The following is a 15,758-nucleotide window of genomic DNA, read 5'->3' as shown; positions in this document are numbered from 1 at the left end:
CTTCACTGAACTGTCTTCTTGTCTGCATGGTTTCTGATAAAAAAAATTCTGATGTTATTTGTCTTAGTCAGTTTAGTCTGATATAACAATGTACCATAGAATAAATGGCTTATAAATTATGAATGTATTTCCCACCACTCTGCAGGTTAAAAGTCCAAGATTAGGGTGACAACATGGTTAATTCTGGTAAGAGCCCTCTTCTGGGTTTTAGACATCTGTATGCTCATTGTTTTCTGACAAGGTGGAAAGAGGGTAAGAGAACTCACTGAAGTCCCTTTTATAAGGGCATAATTCCCACTCATGAAGCCTCCACCATCATGATAAAATAACCTCTTTATGCTTTCCTAATACTATCACATTTGGGGTTAGAATTTCAACATATATATTTGAAGGAACAAATTAACTTCATTTCACAATTTTACTTCCATCTCCATGGTAAGGTGTATTTTTTCTCTTACTTTTTCACAATTTTTTTCTTTTCAATTTTCTGCAAATTGAGTATGATACCCAGGTGTAGTTTTTCGATATTTGTGTTGTTAGTTTTTGTTGTTTTTTTTTTACCTTCATGGTAAAATGCATGATAGATAGTTTGGTATCTATAAATAATTTTGGAAATTTATCATAATTCCTTCGAATATTTCTTCTCTTAGTATTCCCATTACATGTATGTTATACCTTTTATAATCGCACAGTTATCAGATACTTTGTTCAGCATTTTTCATTCTTTTTCTCTTTGAATTTCAATTTTTTTTACATTTTTTTATTGATTCATAATCATTTTACAGTGTTGTGTCAAATTCCAGTGTTCAGCACAATTTTTCAGTCATTCATGGACATATACACACTCATTGTCACATTTTTTTCTCTGTGATTTATCATAACATTTTGTGTATATTTCCCTGTGCTATACAGTGTAATCTTGTTTATCTATTCTACAATTTTGAAATCCCAGTCTATTCCTTCCCACCCTCTACCCCCACCCCGGTAACCACAAGTCTGTATTCTCTGTCCATGAGTCTATTTCTGTCCTGTATTTATGCTTTGTTTTTGTTTGTTTGTTTTTGTTTTTTAGATTCCACATATGAGCGATCTCATATGGTATTTTTCTTTCCCTTTCTGGATTACTTCACTTAGAATGACATTCTCCAGGAGCATCCATGTTGCTGCAAATGGCATTATGTTGTCGGGTTTTATGGCTGAGTCGTATTCCATTGTATAAATATACCACCTCTGCTTTATCCAGTCACCTGTTGATAACATTTAGGCTGTTTCCATGTTTTGGCTATTGTAAATAGTGCTGCTATGAACATTGGGGTGCAGGTGTCATCCTGAAGTAGGGTTCCTTCTGGATACAAGCCCAGGAGTGGGATTCCTGGGTCATATGGTAAGTCTATACCTAGTCTTTTGAGGAATCTCCACACTGTTTTCCATTGTGGCTGCACCAAACTGCATTCCCACCAGCAGTGTAGGAGGGTTCCCCTTTCTCCACAGCCTCTCCAGCATTTGTCATTTGTGGATTTTTGAATGACGGCCATTCTGACTGGTGTGAGGTGATACCTCATTGTAGTTTTGATTTGCATTTCTCTGATAATTAGTGATATTGAGCATTTTTTCATGTGCTTTTTGATCATTTGTATGTCTTCCTTGGAGAGTTGCTTGTTTAGGTCTTCTGCCCATTTTTGGATTGGGTTGTTTATTTTTTTCTTATTGAGTCGTATGAGCTGCTTATATATTTTGGAGATCAAGCCTTTGTTAGTTTCACTTGCAAAAATTTTCTCCCATTCCATAGGATTTCTTCTTGTTTTACTTCTGGTTTCCTTTGCTGTGCAGAAGCTTGTAAGTTTCATTAGGTCCCATTTGTTTATTCTTGCTTTTATTTCTTCTAGGAGAAAATTTTTGAAATGTATGTTAGATAATGTTTTGACTATGTTTTCCTCTAGGAGGTTTATTGTATCTTGTCTTATGTTTAAGTTTTTAATCCATTTTGAGTTGATTTTTGTATATGGTGTAAGGGTGTGTTCTAGCTTCATTGTTTTACATGCTGCTATCCAGTTTTCCCAACACCATTTGCTGAAGAGACTGTCTTTATTCCATTGTATATTCTTGCCTCCTTTGTCGAAGATGAGTTGACCAAAAGTTTGTGGGTTCATTTCTGGGCTCTCTATTCTGTTCCATTGGTCTATATGTCTGTTTTGGTACCAATACCATGCTGTCTTGATGACTGTAGCTCTATAGTATTGTCTGAAGTCTGGGAGAGTTATTCCTCCAGCCTCTTTCTTTCTCTTCAGTAATGCTTTGGCAATTCTAGGTCTTTGATTGTTGCATATAAATTTTATTATGATTTGTTCTAGTTCTGTGAAATATGTCCTGGGTAGTTGGATAGGGATTGCATTAAATCTGTAGATTGCCTTGGGCAGTGTGACCATTTTAACAATATTGATTCTTCCAATCCAAGAGCATGGAAAATCTTTCCATTTTTTAAAGTATTCTTTAATTTCCTTCATCAGTGGTTTATAGTTTTCTGTGTATAATTCTTTCGCCTCCTTGGTTAGATTTATTCCCAGATATTTTATTACTTTGGGTGCTATTTTAAAGGGGATTGTTTCTTTACTTTCTTTTTCTGTTGATTTATTGTTAGTGTAAAGAAAGGCAACTGATTTTTGAACATTAATTTTGTAACCTGCTACCTTGCTGAATTCTTCGATCAGCTCTAGAAGCTTTTTTGTGGACCTTTTAGGGTTTTCTATATATAGTAACATGTCGTCAGCATATAATGACACTTTTACCTCTTCTTTTCCAATTTGGATCCCTTTTATTTCTTTCTCTTGCCTGATTGCTGTGGCTAGGACTTCCAAGACTATATTTAATAGGAGTGGTGATAGTGGGCATCCTTGTCCCAGATTTTAGTGAAAAGCTTTTGATCTGTGCTTGCATGTTGTCCATTTTTTCCTTAGTGCTCTTAGCAGATTAATCATAATTGTTTCAAATTCATGGTCTGATAATTTCAACATTCCTACCATATCTAAGTCTTCTTTTGATGCTTGCTTGCTTTCTCTCTCTCTCTCCAAACTGCCTTTGTAGTATGTGTAGTATATCTTTTTTGTTGAAAACCGGAAATGTACTGGTAATGAGAACTGAGATAAATAGGCTTATAATGTGAGGTTTCATATTTACCTGCTAGAGGTTAAACTGTATTAACCGCTCTATCTGTTGGTGTCAGAATCTAAGTCATCATTCTGCATCCTTGTTTTTGTCTCCATACTGCCTTTGGGTTTCCCTGGAGCCACTGTAAATAACATCTATGCATAGTTCTTTTAGCTGTACTTCCCTACTATACAAGAGCTCTACTAATGTGGTGTTAATGTGTGGTAGGGGAGAGAAATCATTCTATAGTCGTATGATTAGATCTTATTTGCTAATTAACCTGCATCTCTATATTGTAATCTTAGCACACACTTCTCACTTTTGTTTTGTTTTCCCAACTTAGTTGAGACAGGAAAACTAGAGAGGGCTGGAGTTGGGTATTTCTCTTCCTCCAGTCTAGGTCTCTTTCTCCAGTCTTTCTCTAGACTCTGATGGAAACGCAGTCAATTATCCTCTGGTTAAATAGTTTATTTGAGTGCACTCCTTGTTAGAGAAACAATTTTTGGCCATATATCAAGATAGGTAATTTCTCTCTCCCTTTGTACAAGGTCATTTTTCTCCAGTCTTCACTATGATAAACTGGTAGTATTCTCGGATATAAAATTCATAAAAGTGTAGGGCCCCCCTGGAAATTTTAACTCTCAAACTTGTCCATGCTGAACCTCCAGCAGTTGGTCAATTGCAGTCTAGATTTCCATTCCATTGTAATTATTCTTCTTGGATTTTCACTTTCTGGCATTCTGCTACAGCAAGTGTCTATTCTCTGTATCTTCCTGTTTCTCTTCAACTTTTGAGACAGTAGTTTCCCTGCAACATCAGTTTTCTGTTGGTTCTGAGAAGAGCTGTTGATTTTCAGTTTGTTCAGTTTTTTTTCTTTGTGTGGAAATGGAAATGAGAATTTCCAAGCTCTTAAAATACCAGCCCAGAAACCTAAAGTAAAACTTACATTTCCAATAATCAGAATAAACTTACAAGGCAGATTTCTTTATTATGACCATAGTATAAGTTGAGGAAACTGACCCACTGAGTACCTTAATTATGTGACCAAGGGTACGTAGTGAAGAACTGTCAAAATAATCTGGGTCTAGAAACCACAAGCCTAAATATATTTCACTAACCCACATATACATATCTTCAAGTTTGATAAAGGTTTTGTAAATTCTAGTCTCAAATATACTCTTATTTTTTCATCCTATATCACTTTTTCCTAATTCCCAATATCCTTTGCTGGGTATGTCTCCTCTTTTTAACCTTCAAAATGGAAAGGATCTGTCATGCACCTCATTAGAGCTTCACTAACTCACATTCTCTCTTTCTCTCTCTCCTTCTTCCCCTCCCTTTCTCCCAATTTCACTCTCTTTCTCTCTTTCCATTTCTCTTCACACCAAGACACATGCAAAGGAACCAAAAGGTTGACTGCTCATTTTCCACAATGCTCTTCATCAATTTATGACACATTTTGGAATTGCCTTTACCATAAACAGTAGGTTATGGCTTTCCCAGATGATCATGCAATAGTATCTGTACCCACCTCCTCACATGACTCACTAACTGAAATGTCAAACTCACCAGAACTTCCACCTACAATACGCTGTAAGTCATATGGGTTGTTGGATCGGCCATAGATCTTGTTACTGGATTCATACCACATACACAGCTCACTACAGTTGGTAATGCCAAGGGGAATGGCACCAGCTTCCTTCAGTAAAGCTACTACAGTGGCATCTGTTTTGGAAATGGCATTACGACGACTCACAAGGCCAGAAGAATTAGGCATTCCTATAAGGGACACAAGAAAAGGAAGTTAAAGTGTTATTAAATAGCAATAACAACAATTTACTGAGTAACTACAATGACTCAGCACAGCTATTGTGGGAGATTTGCTTAGTACTGAGTACTGGGAGGTTGAATAACTTATTGGAAAGAAGAGAGGCTTTGGAAACAGACCTGAGTTCAAATCCTGTCTCTGTAGCTTTCCAATCCTACTAATTTAGGAAAGTAACTTAACTTTACTGAATCTGATTTATATGGAATAAACGATATAATGAAAGTAAAATGTCTGATAAATAGAAGCTATTATTATAAGATCCACCACCAAACAACCTTGTGAAGTACCTTTATAACCAATCATAGAGAAGAATAATTTTAGAGAAGTAAAAAGGTACAATATCAAGGTCATGCAGAAACACTAGAGAGAGGATAGAAAAAGATATATATATATATATATATATATATAGAGAGAGAGAGAGAGAGAGAGAGAGAGAGATGTAGATATAGATATAGATATAGATACAAATATCACATAATCATGGAAACCTTGTTATGAAATAAAAGGGCCATTTATATCAGTAAGGAAAGGTCCTAGAAAACTAACTTTCATATGGGTGTATATATATATATATATATATACATATATATACATATATATATACATATATACATATATATATATATATACACACATATTTATTTCTCTATATCCTATCATAAACAAAACAGAATGTATATAAATATTTCCCTGTGGAAAATAAAACATTAAAATTTCAAAGAAAATACATGTAAAATTTTCATAATAAATGTTTTCAGAAATATTTTTGTAAACAGGACATAAAAGCAGAAATTGCAAAATATAAGATTTATTCATTCAAGATATTATATAGCTTTATTCAACAAAGCAGTTATAAACAAAGATAAAAGATAAGCAAAACACTAGAAGTTATTAGCACCATAAAAATGAAAGGGTAATTCTGCAAAATATATGAAGAAACCTTATAGATCAACAATAGAAAGAGGAAAAAAGCTGTTTAAAAAACAGAAAAAATAACAAAATTTAACAAAGAATCTTGCAAGGCCAGAAAAATAAGAGAAGCTTCAACACATCAAAAGTAATCCAGGAAATTTTTAATTAAAACACAATGACATATCATTTCTCATCAATTGCACTGATAACAAAAAATTAGTCTAACAATACTATGTTAAATAGGAGTGGTGATAGTGGGCAGTCTTGTCTTGTCCCAGATTTTAGTGGGGAGCTTTTGAGTTTGTCACCATTGAGTACTATGCTGGCTGTAGGTTTGTTGCATATAGCTTTTATTATGTTGAGATAAGTTCCCTCTATACCCATTTTGGTGAGAGTTCTTATCATAAATAAGTGTTGAATATTATCAAATGCTTTCTCTGCATCTATTGAGATAATCATGTGGTTTTTGTTCTTTCTCTTGTTGATGTATTACATTGATTGATTTGCATACGTAGAACCACCTTTGTGTCCCTGTGATGAACCCCACTTGCTCATGATGTATAATCTTTTTTGTGTCTATGCTCCTGGATTGGAAGAATCAATATTGTTAAAATGGTCACACTGCCCAAGGCGATCTACAGATTTAATGCAATCCCTATCCAATTACCCAGGACATATTTCACAGAACTAGAACAAATATAATAAAATTTATATGGAACCGTCAAAGACCTAGAATTGCCAAAGCATTACTGGAGAGAAAGAAAGAACCTGGAGAAATAACTCTCCCAGGTTTCAGACAATACTATAGAGCTACAGTTATCAAGACAGCATGGTATTGGTACCAAAACAAACATATAGACCAATGGAACAGAATAGAGAGCCCAGAAATGAACCCACAAACTTTTGGTCAACTAATCTTCATCAAAGGGGGCAAGAAATTACAATAGAATAAAGATAGTCTCTTCAGCAAATGTTGTTGGGGAAACTGGACAGCAGCATGTAAATCAAAAGAGCTAGAACACTCCCTTACACCATATCCAAAAATCAACTCAAAATGGATCAAAGACATTAATATAAGACAAGACACAATAAACCTCTAGAAGAAAATACAGGCAAAACATTATCTGACATGCATCTTTAAAATGTTCTAGGGCAGTTTACCTAAGCAATAGAAATAAAAGCAAGAATAAACAAATGGGACCTAATGAAACTTACAAACTTCTGCACAGCAAAGGAAATCATAAGTAAAACAAAAAGACAACCTACTCAATGGGAGATATTTTTACAAATGATGAAACCAACAAAGGCTTGATCTTCAGAATATATAAGCAGCTCATATGACTTAATAAGAAAAAAAAAACCAATCCAAAATGGGCAGAAGACCTAAACAAGCAATTCCCCAAGGAAGACATACAAATGATCAATAAGCACATGAAAAAATGTTCAATATCAATAATTATCAGAGAAATGCAAATCAAAACTTCAATGAGGTATCACTTCACACCAGCCAGAATGGCAATCATTCAAATGACCACAAATGATAAATGCTGGATATGGTGTAGAGAAAAGGGAACCCTCCAACTCTGCTGGTGGGAATACAGTTTAGTGCAGCCACTGTGTAAAACAGTATGAAGATTCCTCAAAAGACTAGAAATAGACTTACCATATGACCCAGGAATCCTTCTCCTGGGCATCTGTCCAGGAGGAACCCTACTTCAAAATGACACCTGCACCCCAATTTTCATAGCAGCACTATTTACAATAGCCAAGACAAAGAAACAGCCTAAACGTCCATCAACAGATGACTGGATAAAGAAGAGGTGGTATAATTATGCAGTGGAACACTATTCAGCCATAAAAACTGACAACATAATGGCATTTGCAGCAATATGGATGTTCCTGGAGAATGTCATTCTAAGTGAATTAAGCCAGAAAGAGAAAGAAAAATACCATATGAGATCACTCATATGTGGACTCTGAAAAAAAAAGAACATAAATACAAAACAGAAACAGACTCATAGACATAGAATAAACTTGTGGCTGCCAAGGGACAGGGTGGTGGGAAGGGACAGTATGGGATTTCCAAATTTGTAGATACTGACAGGTATATGCAGAAAAGTAAAACAAGATAATTCTGTATAGCTAGGGAAACATATACAAGATCTTGTGGTAGCTCACAGCAAAAACAAAATGTGACAATGTATATATGTATGTTCATATATAACTGAAAAATTGTGCTCTGCACTGAAATTTGACACAACGTTTTAAAATGACTATAACTCAATTTAAAAAGGTAAAAAATAAATTAGTGTAACAGCATCAAATACTAGCAAAAATAGAAATCAAACTGCTGATATAGCTCTAGCAGAATTCTAACTGATAATATAGTATACTAAGTAATGTCACAATATCTTATATAGCAGATGTTTCATACTTTATGAGTCAACAATCCCAATATTATACATACAGCCAGGGAAATTCTGACACGTATGCATGGTGTATATAATGGGAAAAATTAAAATCTTTCTAAGAGGAAGGGGAAATTAACTTCAAGTTATTCATATTATAATTTCAGAAGTGAAAATAAATTATCTAAAGATACATATATAAATATGGATAAAAATCACAAATTTAATGTTCAAGTGGACAAAGGAAACTACAGAAAATGTACAGTATGACAATACATGAAAAAATTAAAGGCAGAAAAAGTACTAACATTTATTATTCAATATTGAATTGATAAACACATAGAATTATTAAGAATATACTTGAAAGGCAGAATAACATATCGAGGATAGTGGCTGTATCTTCTGTACAGGAGAGAGGGAGAGAAAGGGAAACATGCTTGTACCTGGGGATGAGGGGCAAAGGACACATCAATTTTTATATTATATTTTACTTTCTCATTTTAAAAAGAAAAATAATTAGCTCATACAGAACTGCAAATGAAAACCACAATGAGATATATTATAGCCACTAAGATGGTTATCACAAAGAAGACGGGGGTAAGGCCAAGATGGAGGAGTAGTAGGACGCCTAACTCACCCTCTTCTATGAATACAGCAAAATCTACATCTGTATATGGAAAAAATCACACAAAATACCTAATAAACTTTGGCAGAATATATCTTGCATTGAAAATACAAGGAAATTCACACAACACTGGTGTGGAAAAAAAGAAAAAAGAAATTGGTGTGAGACCTGTACCCCAGGGACAGAGTGGCAACGGAGGAAAAGCACCCTCACTATTGGAAGACCCCTGTCCATCCAGTGGTCAATGTAGACAGAAAGAGAGCTTCAGAGGCTTGAGGAGAAAGCAACAGCCACTTGGCAGACAGAACTGAGAGAAATTGGAACAGACGGTATTTGCAACCCTACGCTCAAGACACAGGGTGGGCTGGGCAAGGATTCTGGAACTTTAGCTTCTGTGGATAAGCCCAAGAAGAGGACTGGGGCTCACTGTGCAGAGGCAGCCTCAGGGGACTGGAGTCGTGCAGACTTATGCTGGGAGTGTGCAGAGCAAAACAGCCTAAGACCCTCATGAAAAGCAACACTGCTGGTGCACAATGGGAGGGGGAGGGGTGCAATGCAAGCCAGCCATAGCAGGCTTCCCTGCCATCCCACATGACCTTGCTCAGCACAATTGTTGGCAAGCATTTTGATTAGAAGAGAAGTGAGGTTCAGACACAGCCATTTTCTTAGTTTGCTCTGGAGGGGAACAATCACTGGTATGTGGCTCCTGGGCAGAAGAAGAGCTGAAACATAAATCTATACCCAGGGATCCTGCAAGCTCCCAGTTGGGACTGAGATTTGATTCAATTCCAGGCATTGGTGGTGGATTTGCTCCACTGGTGCCTTTGTGGACCTGCACTTCTGAGACAAATGAGCAGAGTTCCAGTACATGGCAGTGGTGGTACTGGCATTAACAGTGGGCCTGCATATCATGTGAGGCAGCAGGGCTGGAGTCTGGGTTGATGATGTGGTACATGGTGGATCCAGTTATGAGACTGCACACACTCTACAGCAGGTCCTAGTACCTGACATCAGAAGACCTACACCAGTGGCTCTGTGGGTGCAAGATGTGGGGGACATCAGAGTGTGTTGCCAACATTCTCAAGGATGAGGTAGGAGAAAGGCAGTATCAACAAAATGTACATTTTAAGCCTGCATAAAAAGTGACAGACAATACCACAGAGGGCACTTCCCAGTGTACATTTCCTTCAGAGGAATACTCAGTGACTCCTCTTCAAGTGTAAGCACTTCAATCCTGCTTACCACATATTATAGCTAAGAAATGGGTCTAGAAGCCTCTATTCCAACAGGGGGAGCAGACCTGGAACCCATCAGGGCTGAAACAACCACACAGCAAAGAGAAGGGCTGGCTTAACAACCAGGGCAGATTCCAGTCACCATAAAACCAAACACATGGGGATAACAACACACACACAGAAATACATGACAACTATCCATACTAAAAACAGCCCTCATGACAAAATTATTAGACACTCAGTCTACAAAATGATCTCCCACTTTTAAAAAAAGCACATCAAAACCATATTAGATAACTATTACTTCTAAATTCATAGAGTCAGAGAAATATAAGTGAAATGAAGATGCAGAGGAACCACTCTCAATGAAAAGAACAAGAGAAGTCTTCTGAAAGTATGAACAATGACATAGATCTTAACATTCTCCTAGATCATGAGTTCAAAAAGAGGGTAATAAAAATGTTATGGAAATGAAAGGCCAGCCAAGAAACAAGCACCACTCGTAGGGTTGGAGTACTCAGATTTATATGCCAGTGGGCTCAGAGGGGCTTTTGCTCCAAAGCTCTGAGCACTTCCAAAACGTGTGCATGAGGTTTTATAAGGTTAATTACAAGCTTGGGGTATTTGGTCAATAGGCATGGAACAGCTTTAGCAGCATCATTATCACAAAAGCAGAGGCAGGGAGGCAGCAAACCAACATTCCAAGGCCAGATATGTTCCTCTGAAAATCCAGCTGGTTAGCAAAAAAGAAAACAAAAACAAAAACAAAAACAAAAACAAAAAAACAACAAACAACAACAAAAACAAAAAATAAAAAACAAGAGCACGGAATCAGCAAACAGACACTTATTAACTTAGATTTACGAGTTAGCCCAGCAGAACTCAGATCAGTAATCCAACACTTGTTAAACTTAGATTTATGAGTTAGGTCCAGCCTAGCTTTTTCTTCACAAAAACACTGAAGGAAATAAGAGACTATGAATAGGCACAGAGAATACTTCAAAAAGGAACAGAAACTATAAAGAGGGGCCAATTAAAATTTAAAAAACTCAGTTACTGTGATAAAAGCGAAGCTAAAGTCAGTTGAAGGAAGATTAAATAATGCAGAAGAATGAGTAAGTGGTTTAGAAAGCAGGATAATAGAAATCACCCAATCCGAATAGCAGACAGAAAACCAAATGAAACACAATGAAAGCAATATAAAGTAAATATAAGCTAATATAAAGCTGGCCAATCTACAAATAATAGGGGTCCCAGAAAGTGAAGAGAGATAAAAGGGGATCAAAAAGGTCTCTGAAGAAATCATGATTGAAAAATTTTCAAACCTAAAGAAAGAAACAGATATTCAAATACCGGACACACAGAGGATCCCAAACAAGGATAAGCCAATCAGATCTACACCAAGACATGTTACTATTAAAATGGCAAAAGATAAAAGAAATATTCTAAAGGTAACAAGAGAAAAACAAAAAGTTAGCTAAAATGGAACACCCATAAGGCTTTCACCTGATTTCTCCACACAATCACTGATGGCCAGAAAAGAGTGGCAAGATATATTCAAAGTCCTAAATTAGAAAAAGCTGCAACCTAGGATACTCTACCCAGCAAGACTATCCTTTATAATAGAATGATAGATAAATAATTTCAAAAACAAGCAAAAACTAAAAGAATTCAGCAATATTAAACTCATCCTAAAAGAAACATTGAAACAGCAATTCTAAATAGAAAAGAAGCCAGAAGCTCTAGAAAAGAGAAAACCATAATTAGAAATGGATTACAATGAGCTTGAAGATAATAAACATGAAGATGTTAAGAAAAATGACATCAAAATAATAAAAGGTGGGAGAAGGGAGCAAGGAATATAGTTTTTTTTCTCTCTCCTCGTTTCTTTTTTTGTACTTTTTAGGATGTGTTTGAGCCTACATGACTGCCAGACTAAAGCAAAAAGATATAGTAATGGGTTAACATACTTGGAAAACAGGGTAACCACAAATCAGAAGCATACAATAGAGTCACAAAAAACAAAAGAATCTAAGCTAACAGAAAAGAAAATTATCAAACCAAAGAAAGAAAAACAAAAATAAAAAGAAAAGAACAAGTAAGAAATGCCAAATCAGGTGGAGAACAAAGTTTAAAATGGCAATAAACACATGTCTATCATTAATCAGTGTAAATGTCAATGAACTAAATGCTCCCATCAAAAGATGTAGAGTGGAAGATTGGATAATAAAACAAGAGCCTAAAATATGTTGCCTACAAAAGGTCAACTTTAGGGTAAAGGACACACATAGACTGAAAGTGAGAGGATGGAAAAAGATATTTCATTTAAGTGGAAATGACAAGAAAGTGGAGGTAGCAATATTCGTATCAGACAAAATAGACTTTAAAATGAGGCAATAAGAAATATAAAAAGTCTATCCCTTCCCACTCCCCACCCCCCCGGTAACCACAAGTCTGTATTGTCTGTCCATGAGTCTGTTTCTGTCCTGTATTTATGCTTTGTTTTTGTTTGTTTGCTTTTGTTTTTGTTTTTGTTTTTTAGATTCCACATATGAGCGATCTCATATGGTATTTTTTTCTCTTTCTGGCTTGCTTCACTTAGAATGACATTCTCTAGGAGCATCCATGTTGCTGCAAATGGTATTATGTTGTCGGTTTTTATGGCTGAGTAGTATTCCATTGCATAAATATACCACATCTTCTTGTAGAATAGATAAACAAGATTACACTCTATAGCACAGGGAAATATACACAAAATGTTATGATAAATCACAGAGAAAAAATGTGACAATGAGTGTGTATATGTCCATGAATGACTGAAAAATTGTGCTGAATACTGGAATTTGACACAACATTGTAAAATGATTATAAATCAATAAAAAATGTTAAAAAAAAGAAATATAAAAAGACACTATATAATGATAAAAGGAATAATACAAGAAGAGGGTATGTACACCTTAACATGTATGCACCCAAAATAGAAGCATACAAATATTTAAAACAAACAGTAACAGACATAAAGGAAGAAATTGATGGGAATACAATAATATTAGGAGAATTTAGCACTTCACTAACATCATTGAACAGATGTTCCAGATAGAAAATCAATAAGGCAATGAAGATACTAAGTAACACAATGAAAGAGTTGGACTTAGTTGATATTTTTAGGACATTACATCCCCAAAAAGCAGAATACACATTTATTTCAAGTGTGCATGGAACATTCTCTAGGATAGACCACACAGTCAGACACAAAGGAAGCCTCAACAAATTTAACAGGATAAAAATTATTTCAAGTATCTTTTCTGACCACATTGCTATGAAACTAGAAATCAACCACAAAAAGCAAACAAAAATGACAAAAAACATGACTATATGGAGACTAAACATTTCACTAAAAAAAAAAGATGAAATCAAAAAGAAATTAAAAAATACCTTGAGATAAATGAAAATTAAAACAACCACACAAAATCTATGGGATGCAGCAAAAGCAGTTCTAAGAAGGAAGTTCATAGCAATAGAGGCCTTCATCAAAAAACAAGAATAATGTCAAATAAATAAACTAACTTACCACCTAAAATAATTTTTAAAAATGAATACTCAAAACCAAAACTCAGCAGAAGGAAAAATAATAATAAAAGTCAGGGAGGAAAAAATAAAATAGAGATTAAAAATAGTAGAAAAATTAATGAAAACAAAAGCTGGTTTTTTGAATGGATAACCAAAATCGGCAAACCTTGGGCCAGGCTCACCAAGAAGGAAAAAGAGAGGACACACAAAAACAAACTAAGAAATGAAAATGGTGAAAATATCAAAATACAGAAACACACAAGAAACAAACAAAAAACATGAGAGAACACTATGAACAACTATATAGCAACAAACTGGAGAACCTATAATAAATGGAAAAGTTTCTAGAAACATATAGGTCACCAAAACTGAATCAAGAAAAAATAGTTAATTTGAACAGAACAATCACGAGAAAGTAGAATCAGCAATAATAACAAAAAAAACCTCTCTGCAAACAAAATTCCAGGACCAGATGGTTTCACTCGGGAATTACAACAAAGATACAAAGAAGAACTCATACCATTACTTCTCAACCTCTTCCAAAGGACTGAAGAAGAGGGAATATTTCCAAATTCATTCTATGAAACCACCATTACCCTGATACCAAAACCAGACTAATACACAACAACAACAACAAATTATAAGTCAATATCATTGATGATCATTGATGCAAAAATTGTCAATAAAATAGTAGCAAACAGAATTCAGCAACATATAAATTATATCAAACACTATGATTAAGATCAATTCATCCCAGGGATGCAAGGAAACTTCAACATCCACGATCAATGAGTGTGAGCCACAACATCAACAAATGAAAGTACAAAAATCACATGATCATCTCAATAGATGCAGGAAAAAGCATTTGCTAAAATTTAGCACCCATTTATTATAAAAACTCATACTAAAGTGGATATAGAGGGAACATATCTCAACCTAATAAAAGCTACTTAAAACAGACCCACAGCCAGCATAATACTCAATGGTGAAAAACTGAAAAATTTCCCACTGAAATCTGTAACAAGAAAAAGAAGCCCACTCTCACCACTTCTATGCAAAATAGTCCTAGAAGTCCCAGCTACAGCAGTCAGGAAAGAAAAAGAAATAAAAGGGATCCATATGGGAACAGAAGAGACAAAATGCTCACTATATGCAGATAACATATTATATATAGAAAACCCTAAAAGCTGCACACAAAAAAATGCTAGAATTGATAAAATTATTAAGCAAGGTAGCAGCATACAAGAGCAACATACAGAAATCAACCGAATTTATTTATACTAACAATTAAATAATAGGAAAAGAAAAATTTTTTAAAAATAAATCCCTTTTCAAATTACATCCAAAACAACAAAATACTTGGGAAAAAATCTGATGCACAAGGTGAAAGACTTATACATAGAGAACTACAAAATACTGTTTAAAAAATTAAAGATGACCCAGCAAAATAGAAAGATATCTCTTGCTCTTGGATTGGAAGAATCAATATGGTTAAAATGGCCATACTGTCTAAGGCAATCTACAGATTTAATGCAATCCTTATCAAATTACCCAGGACAGTATTCACAGAACTAGAACAAATAATCCTAAAATGTATATGGAATCACACATACACTCACAAAAAATAAAAACAGAATTGTAAAAATAATACTGAAGAAAAAGAACAAAGTTGGAGTAATAACTATCCAAGAGTTCAGACAATACTATAGAGTTACAGTAATCAAAAAGCAGTGTATTGACACATAAGCAAACATATGGATCAATGGAACAGAACTGAGAGCCCAGAAATGAAATCACAGACCTCTTGTCAATTAATCTTCAAGAAAGGAGGCAAGAAAATGCAATAGATGAAAGAGAGTCTCTTCAGCAAGTGGTGTTGGCAAAACTGGACAGCAGCATGTAAAACAATGAAGTTAAAAACTCCCTCATACCATACACAAAAATAAACTCAAAATGGTTTAAAGACTTAAATATAAGACAATACATGACAAACCTCCTAGAAGAAAATATAAGCAAAACATTCTCTGACATAAATC

At 34.9% G+C, this 15,758-nt stretch overlaps 1 protein-coding gene across 2 annotated transcripts in view; it reads right to left on the bottom strand.

Annotated features, from left to right (window-relative positions):
- The window catches only part of FAAH2 (fatty acid amide hydrolase 2), a 259,715-nt gene that overhangs the window by 122,218 nt on the left and 121,739 nt on the right, over positions 1–15,758 (bottom strand). For both annotated transcript variants that reach the window (XM_072956516.1, XM_006218839.4), the window contains one exon: positions 4,714–4,923. In XM_072956516.1, the coding sequence (XP_072812617.1) occupies positions 4,714–4,923 (210 nt within the window). The remainder of the gene's footprint in view (positions 1–4,713; positions 4,924–15,758) is intronic.

The sequence above is a fragment of the Vicugna pacos genome, chromosome X (assembly GCF_048564905.1).
Source record: "Vicugna pacos chromosome X, VicPac4, whole genome shotgun sequence".
In the NCBI taxonomy this organism is placed as follows: domain Eukaryota; kingdom Metazoa; phylum Chordata; class Mammalia; order Artiodactyla; family Camelidae; genus Vicugna; species Vicugna pacos.
The sequence above is the reverse complement of the archived record's forward strand: the minus strand, read 5'-3'. Positions and strand labels throughout refer to the sequence as shown.